Raw genomic sequence first — 19,010 nt, 5'->3', positions numbered from 1 at the left:
CCTGCCCTGCCGGAGCTGCCGCAAGGTTGGAGCGTCGCCCGCGCTTGGCATCGCTGAAGATAGGGCCTGCGGGGCCTAATAACCTAGGTGCTCGTAAGCTACTTCCGGGAGGTGTTTTTTTTTTGTCTTAATCAGGGTTTCTGGATAAGAATAACCAGAACCTCCTCCCGGGGGCAGATGTTTCCACATCTCAGTGCAGGGGGCGCTTGGGCACGTCGGCCCCTGAGGCGCTGGGCGCTGCTTGAGGTGGCCGCGCGGCAGGGACCGGCTCTCCTGGGCCGCTGTCCTCGCTCGCCAGCAGGTCGGGAGCTGTTAAAGCGCTTGGAAATCCACCGTGTGAAAATGGCAGGTCATCCATCGTCAGGCGGGAGCAAGAGGATAAAAGGTTCGTCCGCTGTCCGCAGAGCCAGGAGCTGGAGGCTTGTGCGCTTTTGTCTTGGAGAACTGAGATTTGTTTTGTGGAAGATGGCTGGATCCGTCAGCTTTTGCAGGATTTTCTAGTCGCACAGCGATTGCAGAACCTTTTCTATCCCATTTACAGAAGTCTGAGAATAGGTGCCTCAGAATCAACATTTTTTACAATCCCAGTGTCCCTTGTGAAAGATGGACTGTTTTCTGGTGTCTGTGATGAAAATGTTGCCATATATATCTCCTTTACATCCTAAGGTCTTGGAGGTGAAGGCTTTGGTGGGCAGAGAGTGGAGGTAATGATTGCAAATAAAAGGAGTCTGTTTTTGAGTCAGGTTATTTTTTAGCATAGCCATACTTATGTTCCTCTCAGCCCATTTCAAAGGTGTCTGTGATTCTTCATTAATAAAACACCTTCATAATTCGTAATAACATTCATTTTATATTCATATTCACGCATGCTTTCCCAACAGTAACAGTGCCTGTCTATGCAGCATTGAGTATTACTGCTAATGTGGTATTACAGTTTTTTTCTATGGGCCAGTCCGAGTGCTGTGCCTTGCTGTGGTTCCTTTGTAAGCAGGTACCTTTGTAGAAGTAGCGTCAGTTAAACAACGAGAATCGGGTTTGTGTCAGCTACAGAAATCTGCCTTTCTGAAGTCTCTATCTTTTGTCCCAAATGTATTTTTTAGTTAAGATTCATAAACTCATAGGAATTGGTAGGAAGAGCCTTTCAGGCTATGCAGATATTCCAGCTAAAATAAGACGGTGGGTAGTTAAGTGCTGTAGCTCTGCAGGCAGAGGGGTCCCACATGAAGCGTGTTGGTAACGCTGTGGAGACGTGAAACGGGCAACGAATTTGATGGCTCCGCACTGCCAGGGGCAGCAGGAATGAAGGAACCGGGAGGCAGCCTAAGAATGAAAAATTGTCGCTTGTGCTGTGCAAATCTGGCTGGCATATCACAGCCATGAAATTCAAGTGACTCACTGGATGTGACTTGCTCTAATTTCACAACTGTTTAGTGAATATCTTTAAACAAAATATTTTGCAAAAGTAGGCAGTAGTCAGTGTAAGGCAGTGCTAGTTATTGGGCCATCTCAGAATTTTTGGCTCAGACTGTGCATATTGTTTGAATACTTTTAGTTGTGTTTTTCAGAAGGAAGTGAATGTCTGGAAAAGAAGCAGTATTTTTCTGCTTCAAAGATCGTATGGGTGTTTTCTTTTCCTTTTTTTCCTTTATTTTTTTCCTTTGTCTTCTAAAGCAGTACGCACCACAAAACGCCGTTGCCACCACTGTTCAGATTAGGGTATAAACCAGGCCTTGATATCCATCATAAACATTTATGTAGGTCAGAATCTCCCAGTTTTGGCAAGCAGTCTATAATTTAAAAGAGCAAAACTGAAAAAAAAAAAAAAGCACTAATCCAATCGAACTAAATCTCTTAGTGCTCTAACGTCCCTTGCCTTTAAGCAGGGGGCTGCAGGGAGAGGAGCAGTAGCAAGTCTGCTGCTGGCTCGGTGCGCGAGGTGCTGAGATTGCAGCATTCGAGCAGTCAAATATATGTGGGTGGATGTGGCCTTGCCCAGACTCTGTGGAAGCTTCACATCACTTCGGGTCTTCAGGTCACATCCATGTTGTGAAGCTGAAAGGGCATTCGAATTGAATGAGATACATCAATAATAATGTTTTTGTAGCTTTCAATGTTATTAGTAGCAGGGATACAACAACATGAGATTTGACATTCAGCATTTTAAAAGGTGGGAATTTCTCCCACTATGACAACCAGAGCATTATTCTCTCCTTTATTTCCGTGGCAATATCTCATTTGGATTCATCTTTAACTGTTTGAGGTTTCTGACTAGGATAGAGCTTTCGCTACAAAAATTGCTTCAGTTACAGCAGTCTGCCTTGAGGGAACTGATTTTTGCGATTGCATTTGCTGCAGGAGCACAACACAGCTCAACAGGAAGGATAAGCACAGCGCGTTGACAGAATGTACTGTCATTTTTTTGTATTATCCTTCTGTCCTCGGGATTCCCTTCAGCAAAGACTGCTCCAAGAGTAAATGGGCTCTAATGGCTATGGATAGGATGGATGTAACGAATGTAAAAATAGCAGGCAGTGTCTAGCTGCAAATCAACTGCCACTTTGGGGCTATACTGAAGGGTGAATCCCCTTCTGTAGGGCTGTGGCCACCGACACGCACGGGTTTCTTCTCTCAGGGGTTTTTGCTGTGCAGTAGCTTTCATCCGAGAAACCCTCCCCAGCAGCAGCGAGGGCGATCTCGCTCAGCTACATCTTGGCTTTTTTGTCATATCTTCTGCTTCAGCAGTTTTTGTTGCGAGAGCTTTTGTGTTGTTCAAAATACTTATCCTGGCACTATCAGGGGACAGCTCTGCTTTTCCATGTCACACAGACATCTTCTGTGGCTAAATACTTAGGACCATACCTTGCCTAATGCAGTACAAGAAAGCCTTACAATTTCAGAGACGATTGGCTGTGTGCTCAGTAATTACACTGGAGACAGATTTATTGCTGTAATCCCTCCAATCTTGCCATTATGAAAATACCTGATGGCTGAAGACTCTGTGCTGAATGTAATGGCTTAAGAAATTAATACTGCTTTGGGTGGGCAGTTGATCACTGGCCGTGCTGAGCTGTTATTGCTTTGATTTGGGAGGCTTCTTAAGCATGGACGTGTTTTGGGGCACCTAACTAATCCCGTGAACTCATGTCCGCAGTGCTTAGCTGTGTGTGGCTAAAAGTATTTCTGAAATGGCCTGAACTAACATGCAAAGATTCTACTATAGCTTGTTCCCTTTTATTGGGGATTTAATTTCGGTTTCTTGCAAGTAACATAAAGGAGAGTCGTTCATGACAGCAGCAGTGCATTGCTAGAGGCTTTAGATCCGCTCCTGCGTGCTCTGAACTGGGGGATGCAGTTTGCTGTCCCAAAGCTCCCTGTGCCACTAGGCATCCGGGGGCACATGGGAGCTCAGGGGTGGGCACTGTGCTTCAGGCTTGGGCAAGCCTCATGGTGTCCTGATGCTTGCGAGCCTGCAATCTAAACAAGAGAAGACAAAACAAGTTGAAAATGTAAATAACGCACCGGGAAGGTCGGAATAAGCAGTATATGAAGCCATGCAAAGAAGCTGCTGGCCGCTTGGCCCTTCGCAGGGCTCCCCCTGCTCAGCTCTTCCCTCGCGTCGCGTTAGAGGTGTTCCTTAATGCAGGCTTTGAATCCAGATCAGATTTTTAGTAGTAGTTTAACACGCAGGGAACTGAGTCCTTGCGGAAAAGCTGGGCCCAGCTGTGGTTTTCAAGCCCTGGAATTCAAGCCTGTCACAGACAGCTCCTCTCTCCGGTCTAGGTGTTGATCTTTTTTTGTTATTTTCCAAGGTCTGCCTGTGCAGCAAACAGGATACGTGTGTATGTGAGCGCCAAATTAGAACACACTTACTGTAAAGGAAATCTTTCCTAACTGTGTTCGTTTAGAATGTAACCACAGAAAGGTGGGGGCACAAGAACCAAAGGCCCTGGAGCTCTGTCAAGAAGAGACACCTGGAAGCTTCAGGCACGTGTTAACAGGTCGCCGTAAATAACGGCTTGTGCCATTGCACTGATTCTATCAGAATAAACACCCATTTTGCAGAAGTCCGTTTCCAGGTGTCTTCATACACCCACAACTGGACATATGTGTATGCACGTGAAGCTCTCATCCGTAACAACTATCCCAAGCTTTTCCTTGACCCATAGATCACCATAGCTCCTTCCATTGGCACCCCCCGTGTGAATAACACCCCGAAGCACATCTGTAATGTTATTTTAAACCTCAGATTGTTCATTCTCTTACCGTTTCCTGCTGCAGAGTTCTCAGTCCCATACAGGGCTACAACGGGTTTGCTTGTCCTCCTCTCGGCGGTGAAAGACACCTCTCACGGTCGCTTTGGGAGGAGAGCGATGCTTCCTTCCTGCGGGGAGATTTTCTTAAGCTTTCTAGCAGGGTTAACTTGCTGCTTTCATTGCTGGGAGCTGATGGTTGCTGAGTGTTTTGCTTGGCCTAAGGGGGCCAATTAAAACTTGGACCCACTAATGGTGATTCCAAAGGAGTGTAGCTTTATTTCAAGTGCTATCACCTAAATATTTTGGCTTCTTTAGAGTGAGTGGGCCGTTCCATACTGAACTGTTGGTTCAATATTAAACTCCCTATAGTGAATCTTAAATGGGTGTTAAATTAACTGTTAAACTTTGTATTTATAAGCAATATTTATTCTTTTTAACAGTGGAAATAGTATCTTTCTACTACTTTATCTATAAAAAAGGTAAAAATACTAAAATAAACACGATAGAAGTTAAGTTTCAAGCTTAGGATAGCGGTAGTAACAAAGGTGCTCTCTATCTGTTCAGCCTGTGTTCCAGCCTCGCTGGAAGCTAAGCTCTGCTAATTAGACATAACCATGTGGTTTTACGAGTGACGGGGCACTCCGTGTTTCCAAGTCCTGCGCCCAGCTCGGTGCAGGAGCTCGGTGTGTCCCGGGGGAGCAGCCCTCACGGCTGCTGCTGCTGCTGCTGCTGCTGCTCAGGAGGCCGCAGGGCCCTCGGCATCGGGAGACCTTCCCGCTGGTAGGCAGGGACCCTCTAAATGACCTCCTGTGTGTGTGCAAGGGGCCTGGATGACGGGCTTCACCTTGGGTTTCCAGCATCATTCTGCTGCCTGGATTTATACACTTAGATGTTACTGTGTTTTCATGCCTTTTTTTTTAACACTTTTTAGCCTAGTTGCTGCAGCATACCTAAAAATGGATCACAAGAACTTGCAGAATTGTTTATGAAGCTTCAAACAGTTGTATCTCCTTGAAGAGAATAATCCAGACAAGCCTCAGGCCCCACAGATGAGGCCCTGCGCTCTTTTTTTAGCAGGAAGATCGGGGTTCAGGGCTGATACAGCAGGACTGATGCTCCAGGGAATAAATTGTGTTATCTGCAAAGTGACGCTAGCAACAAAAGTGTGAAGTTCCAACCAATCCCTTTCCTTTCAAGAATAACATTGCAACTTGTTGATGATTTGGTCATTTCTGAAAGATGCCACTTCTGCTTTTTACTTGCAGGCTTCCTGAAGGATTAGCTTTGGGAACGTTGTTGTTTACTGTTTTCATGAATCATCTTGGCTGAGCTCTTCGGAACTGCTGATGATGTAAACTCAAATGTGTTCATCTTTTCTCCTTAGCAATGTCTCCAAACAGAAAGATGTGGCTAGAGCAGCATCATAGAAATGGAGTGAAAATCAGTAGTAAGCATCTCACGTGTATGCATTTCAGTACCGATGATATGTGCTGCTCTCAGTTCTAAGTTCTTTCTGAAAAGAACCCTGGTTAACTAGGGAGATATATTTAAAACAAAATAAACCTTGGAATTCACTCTGTGATTGTGTGATATGATGTGGTACAAACTGCTGCTATGCAAGGCCTTGGTGAAAGGTTATCTGAACAACGAGCTGTATTCTGTTCAGCTCTGCTCAAAAAGGACTGCTAAGATGACCAGTAAAAGAAGATCTGACTTCATAAGAGACTTAGAGAATTGATTTATTTAATCTAGCCTGCCTGGGCATTGGGACAGAGTCTAATTGCAATCCCTGAATACATTAGGAAGTCAGCTCTGGGGAGGAAAAAGCCATTTGAACTGTAGGTAATGGTGGCAGAAGAATAAATGGATTTAAGCTGATAGGAAATGTTGCTAATGATTTAAAGGAACTGTGTTGTGAAATGGCTTTCTGCCTGGGCCGCTGGGGTACATCTGACTGACTGTTAGGCTGGAGGTTGACAAGTTCTGGAGAAGGTTTAGCATCTGGCCTGCTGTGCCACTGCTGGGCACTGAGGTGGTGATGCAGAAAGTCCCCTGTGTAAGAATTCAGTAGTTAAGTAGAACAGCTTCATCTTCTAGAAGTTACCTGATACTAAAGTACTAACTTAAGAGACTATGATCATCTTGCAATTGCAAAAGCTGCTGTAGGTATGTCAAAGCAATGCAGCGTTAAATGGTGATCCCAGATCTCTTCTGTTTTTATATCTTCAGGCTATGTTTGATTCTTTTTCTTCCTACTTCATTGGCATTAAGGAGAGAGTTTACTGTAGATTTGTTTTGATATTTAAGTGTGCAATAACATCAAGAGGTAATGGAAGGTTATCGAAGAATTAAAAATAAGCCTCCTTCCTCCATAGAAGAGGAGGTTCTGTAGTGATACAGCTTTTCTTTCTGTTCCTTGTCTTTCAGTAAGATGTCTGCATTTGTTCTATTTGGAAAACAATTATCAGAATGTCAAAAATATTTTTGTCTTTTTTTTCCTAGTTGGGGAATGGCGGTCAACGTGTACTCTACCTCTATAACCCAAGAGACTATGAGCAGACATGACATCATCGCATGGGTTAATGATATATTAGCTTTAAACTACACAAAAGTTGAACAACTCTGTTCAGGTAAGAGAGTGTGTTTATTTTAAAACCACTTTAAAAATCTGACTTGCTGAAAATAGATAACTTTTGGTTTTGAAATAGAACAGTTACTCTGAGAGCCTAATGTATGTACAAATAAAGGAAATGGTTTTGTGTTCGTGTTCGTCATGGAAAGATAAGGTGCATAACAAATGCAGAGGTGAGCAGCGTGAATGTAGCAGGAGATACCTGGAAGTAATAAAAAGGTAGGTGAAGCAAGAAAAGAAAACCCTGGAAAGCTTTTGTGTTTGAATCATTACCGGGGTGGTAGCTTTTCAGAGGGAAAGTGGATGTAGCTAAAATGTGACAGAATACTGAAAACCCAAGTGAATAGCAATCTCCAGCACCTGTTCATTCCTGGCAAGGGTTTTGAAATTCCTCGTGGCGTTTGCATGAAAATACCCAAAGTATGAAAAAAAAAAGGAAGGAAAATTTAGGAAGCCAACATTTCACATCTAAGGTGTTTCAAAATTTTGCCAGGCAAATCTGCCCGTTTCTCTTCAAACACAATGGAATTCTTGTTGTAAGTAAGTTTAGTAATGGACTCTACAAAACAATAATGGTTTGGATATTTTGGACAGTTGGTTAATCAAAGTGGAAACCGCAAGATGGATGTGAAACAACAGGGTTTTGTAACTGGATGATGACTAGAAATGACACAGACAAAGGCCAATGCTTTACTGAGAACACAGATGCCCCAGGGGAGCGAGTGACTCTTTTGGATTTCCTACTGTGATTTTTAAAATTGAAGATGTCTGTTTTGGAGGAGATCTAACTAGATCACTTGCTCCCGACGCTAGTGACATGTGGAAATACGTTATTTGCAACCACAGTGCTCTAATCATATAGAACTGAACCCATATTACCACTTCTTAGCTATTTAATTGTCCAGATGAAATGCACAGAGCCTTTTCTTCAGATACTTGAATTTACCTGATGTTCTTGATGATTTTTCTGTCTCATAGATGTTCCCTGAAAGGTAGAGAAAATCATTTGAAGATGACAGCCCCATAGGCTATTCTTTAAAATTAAAAACAAAACAAAACCAATCTCATCTGCAGAAGCAATCTGACATGCTTAAAGAAATTCAGTGATCATGAAATTGAGGTTGACAAAGTACAGGTTAAAATGCATGTAAGTAACTGATATATGCTGAGTAACTAATGATATCAGAACATGGGAAATAAATTCTTTGACAGCCAGTAATCTTGAAATTGAAATGTTATTCCTACCTGTTGTTATATTTACATTTCTAGAAGATAGTCTGCCTATTTGCTTTTGGCAAATTGTATATTGAGGAAATCCAGGCTTTGGGGGGCATGTGTGTGTATTAGTGTGTATATATAGGGGTGTGTGTGTATATATACACACTCCTACGAAGAAATGGAAGGATGCAAGAAAACACACATTTTCTTCCCAAAATACCCCTCATTTGCCATTCTTTGAAGCAGGAAGTGTGCTAGACAGGATAAGTTATTGATTTGCTCCCACGTAGCTATTCACATACTCCTAAACAGTTGAAAGGAAGCTTTTGAAGTTAACCCTCCATCAAGTTAAATGTGTGTGGGCTTAAAAAAACAGCTTTCCCAAAATAGGAAAGAGGTGATCTAAAAAAGTTTTGATTATGCAGAATACAATGAGTTAAATATACTTAGTAAGAGGCTTCGGCCGGATGAGGCAGGCAGGCAGAACTGTGGAAATTATCACAAACTCACTGTCCCATTTTATTGTGCAGCTTCTTATACAACTCCTTTCTGTGACCTCCAGTGAAGATTTTAGGACATACCACAAGGGAAAAACCGAAAAAAGCTTGTTTCATTAGAGTTCTTGCTCCCATCCTGTGTAAAATTAAATCTTTTCTTCCTTTAGAATTTCCTGGATTGCCTTAATTGCTGTTGTTACTTGAAGCCTTTACCTTGGTATCTTGGTGGGTTAAACCTCTAAATTTGCACTTCCCTCTTTGGCTTGATACTTCATACTTACATATCATTACTTTTACATGACTGTTCATTGCAACCCCCAAATGGGCTTTTATATTTCCTTATATAAAGAAGGTTTACTCTTGCTAGCACAGTCCTTCCTGTGCTCTGAAGGAATTTAATGCTGGAATTGTTGAATCTAAAGTCTCTTAGATGGTCCCAGACACCAGAGTACAGCAGTCTTGTGGACTAGCTCCTTTCTGCTTGCGACTACATAGCCCATTTCTGTTGCAAAACATCCCTGTAGGTAGTGAAGGTAGACAGGAAAGAGACTGTGGGAGTCGTCTGTATCTAGCGTGATTTACCACGGAAACGACAAGTCGTTTATTTAATGCACAAGTAGTTTATTTAGTGTAGTTTATCGCATGGAAACTAGGAGGAGAGGCAGCACAAGTGGCCGCCAGCCGAGGGGGAGAGACCACCGGCGAGCGCCCTGAGTTGCTCCTCGAAGCTTCGTCATGCAGCTTAGCTTTAGTTTCCGTAAAATGTGAGTGTATCTCAAGAAACTTCAAAGAGAAGGAGTACGTGGGAAGCTCTAACACGGCGAAGCATTTCACAGCATTAGCAGCGGGTTACAGAGCCACTGGATGGGGATTTTTACAAACTAATATAAAATTATACAGGCATTTTCTTCTTTTCAAGAAACAGGCGTCAAGATTTGTTGTGCTATCATGTGAATATTCAATTTATATTCACTTCTTGCAATGAGAAGCAATCCGAAGAGCAGAAAAAGCTCAAAATAAGCCCTTCCCTCCCCCCCACAAAAAAAAAGGCAGAGAGGATAAGTCTGGGTGCAAAGCAAAGGTTTTGCTTCTAGGAGGCCTGAGCCATGACTGTCCCTGCCTTGCATGCCTGGTGCTCAGCCCTGACTGCAGGACCTCATGTGTGCCTAAGGTTTCACCCAGCCTAGCACTAATTTGGGACACTTTGCAGTAGTTTGGCATTCTGCTGCTTAGTTTTTGTTTCTCCACTGCTTGGGAGAGGGAGCTTTGATAACGTTCGTGCTGAGGAAGTGCCGGCCTGTTTCCCAGCTGGCAGCTCCAGGAACAGAGCTGGGATGAGAAGCAGCAAAGGAAGAAGCTGGCTTAGTCCAAGAGCATTTGAATGCTTCGTGAGTCTTGCGTGTGTTTTTGTCCTTGCTAAGTAGGCCGAGCAAAGTGTAGTGTCCCCTGAGCTTTCTGGATGCCTGCTGTAGCAGCGATGTGCCAAAAAGACCAGGTAATGGATGAATATTGCCCTGGAGGGTCTAAATTTAGTCTGCAGCTCCTCTGGTAGTTTAGGTTTGACAATACAAGTGGGAAAAACTCTCCAAGCATCTCCAAGCAAGGGAATTCTTGTAGCGTTAGGAGACAGTCGTTTTGTCAGTGTTGGTCTCCAGGCTGACTTTCTCCAGGGCTTTTAACCTGAAGATGAAATTCATAAAGTATGTTTATAATTAAAGTTATGGTGTGTTGCCTTTAGGTGGGCATTAGACTAGGGAGCGTTTAATGTGATTCAGGTGAAGAAAGAATAATAATAGAGAAGAACTCCTAGGATTTAATGTAGTAGGACCCCTTGTACAACAGCCATATGCATGGGGAATAGATGTTTCAAATGAACTGTTGAAGAGTCATGCCATTTTTGTAATGAATAAACAGTGGCTTTTTAAGAATCCTAACCAAATAGCTTAAAATTGAATTCCCTTTACTAAAACTGTTTTACATCTATAGGGAATGTAGAGTGTTTGGCTGCTACGTGAGAGTAAATTCAAATCAGAGTCAGGCAGGAGACCATTGCAGAAAATCACAGAGGGCTTGTGTATGAATTGTGAAGAAACATAGAGTGTATAAGATGTGTAAGTGATGAGCAAGGAAGCTGGAAATAGCATATGTACCTAGGAAAAAATATGCAGCCTGAAATGAAGTGTAAGTTGTGGCCCAGATGGATTCAAGTGATCTTTGAGAGGAAGCAGATACAGAATCTCACCTTATTTTCTTATTGCACTTGAAAATTCTTTGTAGAATTGCAAACTTGCAAATTGTATGGCCTGTAGTGTGTAGAGAAAGTCTGTCTTTCAGGATTTGTGTGCAAGGATCAAGGATTAATTGCATTTTATTTTCTTCCTTGCTTGTAATGGGTGTCCATATTGTAAAATGAGCATGGAAACCACACGCATTTTGAAGTTGTAGACTGTGATGCCTTCCGAACGGATGCCTGGGGAAAAGGCAGTCACAACCAGGAATTTCTCCCGTCATGACTACTGGAATTAGACTGTATCTTGATTGGAGTTCCTTCTACTGTGCAAATATGTTGCAGTCACTTTGCAGATAAATCTTTTAGTCCTCTGCCCCTCCTCAGTCTGGCAGGAAGGGAAGCAGAAGACAGGGCAGATGTTGTTCGTTCTTTGATTTTGCGTTGTCTCTGCAGCCTGGGCCTTCGGGAGAACTCCGTCGCGGTCGGCGCTGGCCTGTCGTCCCTCCTGGTTGCTGTTTTGCAGCAGGGAAAGCTGCTCTTTGCTCGTGGAGGTTGGCAGAGGCGCTTTGGTGCCTGGGTGCCTTGCAGAAGGCTCTCTGTGAAGCCATCCTAGAGCCGACACGTCCTCCAGGCACTGCTAGGACAGGCTTTTCTCCCTGGCTTGGCGAGGTGCACACGGTGAAGGTCTTCTCGCGTGGAAGGCTGAGGTGGCTGGAGGAGAAGCTCTTGCAAGGCAGAGGGATGGAGAAAAGGGTTTTTCTCCTGCTTGTTGTTGGTGTATATGCAAAGGCAATGTGTTCAGTGACTTGGTTGCATAATGCTTGTTTTGCTTCTCATGTCTCTGAACATGTATTTTTCTCAGGGTCCGTTTCTCAACCTCCTACACGTGTGTGACTAAAATCTGCATTTTAGGACTTTGTTAGAGCATTTGTTCCCAGTGCAGTTTCTGTACATCTTGCTGCACTGGCGCAGGCTGAGCTGAATCATGTTTCAACGCTACTTTTCCTCAGTTTGCAGCCCTGCAAAACCTCGGTCTTCAGAGTAGCTCGGAAACGTGATTAAAACATGGCTTGCTCCCATATGCCCTGCAAAACCAAGGCTTGTTTCAGGGGACTGACATCTTGTACTGGGGTCCTGCAACACTGAGGACGCTCCGTGTAAATGACTCCTTAATGGCTTCCATATGATGGTTAGGATTAAAGGAACACACCAAATGGTGATGATAGGATTTAAGATGGGTTTTGAAACTTTCCAAGGGGGCTTGCAAAGCAGAACCGTGAGACTTTCAGCCAATACTAATTCATTCTTAAAATGTCATTCATTAAGAATTCGGAAGGAATAGAACTTAAAGGAGGTTTTCCATTTTTTATTTAATTACTCACAACATTGTCACTCACAGTCAGTTGCTCCATCTCCTTTTTTCTTTTAAAGAGCTTGCTGAATTGTGCCTGGTACTTTTTTTCCTTTCTTTTCTTTTTTGGCATAGGTCGATACACAGCTACTCTAAGTTACATGAGAGACACGTTTTCTGAAAATGTTTTCTTCTGCCCATTTCAGAATTAATGAATTTCAAAATAAATTATTACTAAAAATTAAGTATTTAAAGACTCAACTGTGTGTAATTTATGAGATGCTTAATGATCTGCGTACTTCAGAAACTGAGAATACGAGTTAACACAGGGGAAGCCTCGCTGCTGGATGCATTATTTAAAAGGCCTGGTGGATATCTGGATTATGTCATACAAATCCCACCCTGTGTGGCACGGGATTTCCTGAAGCCCAGGTAATGTAGAAGCACATGTCAATAGTGGCCAGTACCATCTGTAGGAAGGAGATGGTCCTGCACGTTTGCTCTCCTGGCAAAGCTGCTTTTAGAGGTCCCTGTCTGTACCCTGGCACTCACTCAAGGGGCAGAGAGTCGCTTGTGCAACTCTTTGCAGGATTGCACTCCATCATTTATTTTATTTATTTTTTAACTGCCCTCAGAAGACTGGGGTTCCTGGGGAGGGGAAGCCTAAAACAGAGCGGCTTTGTTGGCGGTCTGCAGCCCGGCCCCGTGGACGGTGGCCTCATTCCTGCTAAGCAGGCAGCAAATTGCAGTGGGCTGGAACGAGCGCCAGGAAGTGGGCTGGAACCTCTTAAATCACGTCATTTCACTGCAGCAGGGCAGTTCTGTGCTGGTCTATGCCCTGGGTTCTGTAGGTGCTGCTGGAGAGGCAAATAGGGCTGTGAAGCCTGTGCCCTCCAGCGAAGCATCCAGGGGCCCTGCACTGTGTGTTAGCCGTGTGCGCAGTGTGACTTCGTGCTCGCAGCCTTGCCCAGGTCTTGCCAACGCTGTTTTCCCAAGCCACGGAAGCGTGGCGTGACAGAACACACACGGCTGAAATCTGGGTAAAGAGCTAAACTTCATATCCTACATCCAAGGCAAAAACCGACCCTGCAGCTATTTCTAAGGAGACACTTCTGGAAAGCCTGAGCTAAAAGGTGGGCTCAAAATGCTGCTATAGTGTGAACAGTCATTGCTGCCCTCTGCATCTTTTCTCTCTTTCTCATCCAAACTATTGTGTCATACATGCCCCTTGCAAGATGCACTTTTTTTCTTTTTCTGTTTTTCCTTTTTTCCTTTCCTTTTATTTTGTCCCACCAGCAGCACTGGGTGTGTGCCCTTTCCCACCAGCATTAGCAACCGTCACTTGTGAATTAAACTGCTTATGACTAATATACATACGAATAATGCTGCGTTTTCCAAATGTGCGGTGACGTGGTGGCAAATGCTGGGTGCATGACTGATTTGAAGGAATTCACACCTAATGTCTTAGCTGAAGCAAAGCCAAAAAAAAAGTTCTTAAATTCTAAGAAAGATATACAGTTAGGCTTTTTTTCCAAAGACAGTTTTCCAAAAAAAAAAAAAAAAAAGAGGGGCTGAAAATCAGTGCTATGAAGACCTGCTTGAAATGCCTGAACTGGAATTGCTGTTTTAGAAGCGTGTTCTTCTTAAACATTCCCCGCAAAGCCCAGGTGCAAAGCCTGGTTTCTCTTGCTGTGCTTTTGGCCCAGAATTAAGACAAGATGCTCCCCGCGGCGCAGAAGGGCCTGTTCCCCCTTGCCGGGTGCCTTCCGCGTGTCTGTCCCCACAGGGCTGGGGCACCGTGTGGCCACGGGGTCCCGACCGCAGGGAAACCCCTGCGGGAGGAGAGGGAAGAACGAGCAGCGTCGAACGTGCTGGCCGGGCTCAGGGCTAGCGAGCCTCGTCACGCGACTTCACGCGGGTGTTTCCTCGTAAGAACTGAAAACAGGCCCAAATGGAGCAGTTTTGCGGGGGATCCAGCACGGGGGATCCAGCACGGCCGCGTTGGCGAGTGCCCCGGGGACGCGGCCTCTGAGGAGCTCCCACACGGCAACCGCTCCGCTCCCTGTGTCATGGAGAGAAACGAGGCCTACCCCGTGTGTCTGAGTCGCCTGTGCCAGCTCCAGCAGGCCGGGAGGGTTTAAAATTGATGTGTCTGCCGTGGCGGCAGCAATCCCTCTCCTGGGGAGCCTCCAGCTGCGATTTTCATCTTTCTCTTGAGGAGATCTCCGACGGCTTCTGTGTGTGTGTGTAGAACAGGGCTCTGCTCGTAGGGACGTATTGACTCTGACGTAGCACTTCTGCCTGGGCACAGTTTCCAACACCTGTGCCTATAGGTGTAGAAAAGGTAAAGAAATTTTAAAAACTTGGCTACAATATCAAACTCCTTTTTGTTCACATTCATTATGCAAGTGCTATTGAGTGTGCAGAGGACCAAGCGTCTTCATAGGCTCTACCTGTGAGGTAAAGGCTCAGCAAGCTCATATTGCTCAAGCAGGGCTGCTCTTTCTGCTCCCTCTGCAAGATCTTGGCAATTTTCGCTGTAGAAAGTGGCATCCTGGCTCTGCCACAGGAAATTTTACCATTGAAATGCAATATGACAGTTATAAATTAATTTACAAGCTTTTAAGGGGCAAACTTGTAAGTAAAATGCCTATATAATATTATATAATATATATTATCTGTCTATAATGTTTCTCACTGGAGATACGGATATTATTAATGTCTATAATATATTAGCTGTATATATTATATATAATATTATATACAAATATATCCGTTTAAGCTCTGTGTTCAACTGGTGTTACAAGTGGTCACAGTTAACTGAAACGATACCTCAGTTTTGTTTTGTTTTGTTTTTCCTGTTGCGGTGGTAGGTTGGCCTCTGCCTTTTGGGAGTCAGGAAGAATGTCCTCTTTCTCTATAGTTTTCAGTTCAGCCCGTATTTATGTGTTGCCACTGCACTTCAGGAAGGAGCGCTTTAATAAATTGCGTTTGTCGGTGCAATAAAATGTTACTGCCGGGGTCTGGCAGCAGGATTCAGCATGGTATCGGTCGGGTTTACACTGTCACAGGGTGGATTCCAGCGTGTCCTGCCCTTGGGCCTTGTGCGAGCCCAGACCCACCTTCTGGCTCCCAAAAAGTCCAGGGAAAACTGCTGGGGCGACGAGCAGGAACCACCGAGGAGCCTCCTAGCCAGGGTCCTGAGCCAAGGAAGGCTCTGTCCAGAGGCACGCCAAAGGAATTTGCTTTTCCAGCAGCGGGAGAAACATCGCATGTGAACTCTTTAGGTTCCTAGTTTTCTAAAAGGATATAGATGAAAGGTTGGGCAATGAATTTTCAAAGCCTTCAGGCAGTTGCTGGGATATCAGAGTAAAGCTTATAATTGGGGTAAGGGGGAGATGAAAGGACAGAGTTGGGAACAAGTTCAATTTATAACATGAAGTAATTGCGTAATAATCCTTTTGCATGAAATGAAATAGCAATAAATGTAAGCAGAGATACAGTAATCTGTATATACAGGCTTTCAACTGTCATTTTGCTGTTGGTGAATGTTTACCAGCTCTTTTGGTCAGGATGAGTTTCGAATAGCTAATTCTGTTTACATAGCTTTTTTTACAAGATGCAAGTGGTGTCATCTGATATTTGTAACTTGCCAGAAGGCGTCTTTTCCTTTGGGGACTATTTTACTTTGATTGCTAATCATATCAAAACCGTTGCAAACAGCTAAGTACAAGGTGTCCTTGGAAAATGAGATGTTTTTTCCAGTTATCTCCCACAAAAAAAATCTTAAAAAAATTAAAAAGATAGCAGTGATTTTCAGCAGTAAAGCTTGATATTGGTTTGTCTCTTATCAAATCTCCTCTCAATATTTTAGATAATTTCTTTTTGGACTTCAGTTTTAAAATGTGCATCGCTTTGGGGAAGTTATAAGCTCTGGAACTCTTCATGTGATGGTTGAGTGGATACAGAGAATGAGAAGTATTTGGTGCTTAAAGTTGGTCCCTTCAAAATGCATTCACAGTGATGGGGGAGCATGTGGCAAAGTTTAAATCATCTCTGCCCCTCCCGTAAAACTGGACGAGCCAGGGGCCAGTTTTGTTAACGTGACCTCTGTCTGAGCGCTGAGGAGCGTTATTTTTTGATGGAAGTCCTTGTAGACGCGGAGTTGAACCACGTGGTGAGATGGTGCGGTGCGCCCGGCCAGGCACGTTTCGGGAGGGGGTCATTCACGTCCCTGCCCTGCGCGCGCTGGAGGGACCGCGTCCCAGGAATGGCCTGCAGTGATCCGCGAGGCACCCGGAGCGCCTCGTGGAGAGGAGGGCGCTCTCCTGAAGAACTCACATGGCTTTTCCTCAGATTTCCGCAAACTTTTGCCACCCAAATTTTCCACACGCTTGAGTGTGGCGGTAATGAAAACTTCTTTGGCAGATGACAGAAAAATGTTGTAGGAGGAGGAGCTCTGCATAGAATAAAACCTGCCCCTATTAATTGTATTCAGTACGTTTTTTAGGCATTTCACCAAACCCATACCACTCTGTGCTGGATTACACACGCATTCAGCCCTCTCTCACTCCTGAATTCACCAGCCCTCCAAGCTGCTGCAGTAACTTGCTCCGAAGGGGAGCTAGAGCTGACAGCCCCCCTTACAGAGGGTGGGCTGTGCCAAGGGCAGCCAGGGAGATGCTTCTCACCCACCGGAGATGCAGAGTTGGTAGCCGCGGTTGCTGTCTTCACGAGCTGGAGCTTTGCAATCTTGTTTTTAAACTGTGCCTTCAGGTCATCTTGGGTGATTGAATCTGCGGACTTGACTGCTGTTGGGCTGTAGAATAACCAGCAGTTTTTGAGTGCCATATGCTGTGCATAGGAAGTCCAAGAGCATCAGTTTTTAATGAAAGGAAGATTTGCATTTCTTTAGCCATGGTGGTTCTTCCCGTGTTACACAGCAGTGCTTGGTGCATCCAGACTGAATGGAAAAACTCCTTGTTGATTATGTCACACTGTTCACAGTAGATTAGTAGATGCTTGGTTCATACTATTAAATTGAGTTACATCAGTGTCATAATCAGATGCTCTCTCCTCTGACAGTAAATGACATTGGGTCTTAGGTGCCTGCATCTGGATTAATGTCAGTCCACTGTCTGGTTACAGGAGCCGCTTACTGCCAGTTCATGGACATGTTGTTCCCGGGGTGCATTAGCCTGAAGAAGGTAAAGTTTCAAGCAAAGCTGGAGCATGAATACATCCACAACTTCAAGCTGCTGCAGGCATCGTTTAAAAGAATGAATGTGGACAAGGTAGGCATCCCGTATTTACATTTCAACCCCTACAAGTTTCACAAGTTGTATAAACTGGTCAAGGGCAACAAAAGGGGAAAACAAACCTCAAAATATTTAAGAGTCCCTATTTTCGAACCTTGGGTCCTGGAGTTAGGAGTTTTATGGGAACATGTTCTTCTTCACCTTTCAACATCTGAAAAGGGTATATAGGCATGAGGAAAGAAAATTGGCATATTCCATTTAGGTACAAAGTGAAAATTGAGTCCATGTGTCTGTTGAGGAATTGTATAACCTAACTCATTATGTCTTAATATCAGAGATCCTTTTGATAAAATACCATCTGCTGGAAATTCTGTACTGTCAGTGAACGCTGTGGCCCTAATTTCAGGTGCAGTAAGATCACTGATGCCCTGAATTCCCAGCAAAATAACGTGAAAATATGCTGCTCCTATAACTATTGCATGTTTCTTGTCCAAAACTGGATTTAAGGAATTCAAAATATTCAAAGACTGGAATAATTTACGCAGTGATTTGATAGGTTGGCCAGTACATGAGAACTTATAAAGCAAGAATGAGGGTCTCCTATAAAATGGGTTGTGCTTCAACCATAAAACACTGGTTTTCTGCTTAAATGTATGAATTTGATGGACATATAAATTCTATGTTCATAAAAATTAATAATAAAAGTTATGTTCTCATATTTTTGGTTTTACATGAGTGTAGTAGCTGTTCTGCTCTGGCTTTTACTAGTACCTTCTTCTGAAACCTCAGTAGTCTTACTAAAGGGTGCTATAAGAGTTTTATAAAGCAGTGTACTGTGAATGCTTCTATTTAAAGCTCAGTTTGCCTGTGAAGTATTAGAAGGTCTAATAAAGTTGCCTATTTGATTTTTTTTCTATAAGGAGCAAATTTGCTCTGCTTTCTCAGTGCAGCATTAGAACAAGCGGAACAACCAGACAGGTTATACGAAATGCTACCTGACCTCTTACTGGAGTACCCTAAACTTCTAAAATGCTGTGCAGTTCATTTAGTTTTTAAGGAGAAAGGAAGACTGCGAGGCTTTTAGCCACCCTTTTCTAGCTGAGAAGTGAGTATTTTAAAGATCTTCTTAACCCGGTTCTCCAGGCAGCAGTGTGTGTAAAGCAAGATGAGGTGGCCCTCAGCTTGCCCCTTCTTAGTCCTTGCCTGCCCTCATGGCCTGGGGATCTGTGGCCTCCTGCAGCGCAGAGGAGAACCTCATCGTGACACTAGTAATATTGGCATGGCTCACCTTTTGGAAACTTCATTTCTGTGAAAAATATCCAAGATATTGATACAGACACATCCTCATATCTTCTGTTTTACTAGAGCTTCATAACGTTTCAACTTTGCAGCTCAACAAGCTACTCTAGATATAGCTACACGTGGAAGGGGAAAAGTTAGAAGGTTAAAACCTCAGAGTTGGTGTTAACCTACACTACCAAAATGCAGGCTGCTTTGAACTTTGGCATGTCTCGTAAAAGCTGGTGAGCTTTTGTAGTTGAGCAGGAGCAAGAGCTTTCATCTGGACTCTT

At 43.9% G+C, this 19,010-nt stretch overlaps 1 protein-coding gene across 4 annotated transcripts in view; it reads left to right on the top strand.

Moving 5' to 3' along the window:
* MAPRE2 (microtubule associated protein RP/EB family member 2) overlaps positions 1-19,010 on the top strand; it is a 92,482-nt gene that overhangs the window by 53,875 nt on the left and 19,597 nt on the right. For 3 of the 4 annotated variants that reach the window (XM_088536371.1, XM_088536368.1, XM_088536369.1), the window contains 2 exons: positions 6,756-6,883; positions 17,330-17,475. In XM_088536371.1, coding sequence (XP_088392497.1) covers positions 6,763-6,883; positions 17,330-17,475 — 267 coding nt within the window. In that variant the 5' untranslated portion in view covers positions 6,756-6,762. The remainder of the gene's footprint in view (positions 1-6,755; positions 6,884-17,329; positions 17,476-19,010) is intronic. The other variant, XM_088536372.1, reaches the window with a different exon arrangement.

Source organism: Tinamus guttatus, unplaced genomic scaffold, assembly GCF_059628265.1.
Source record: "Tinamus guttatus ecotype Peru unplaced genomic scaffold, ASM5962826v1 Tinamus_guttatus_pri_ptg000659l, whole genome shotgun sequence".
NCBI lineage: Eukaryota > Metazoa > Chordata > Aves > Tinamiformes > Tinamidae > Tinamus > Tinamus guttatus.
Note: the sequence above shows the minus strand (reverse complement) of the source record. Positions and strands in the feature narration are given on the sequence as shown.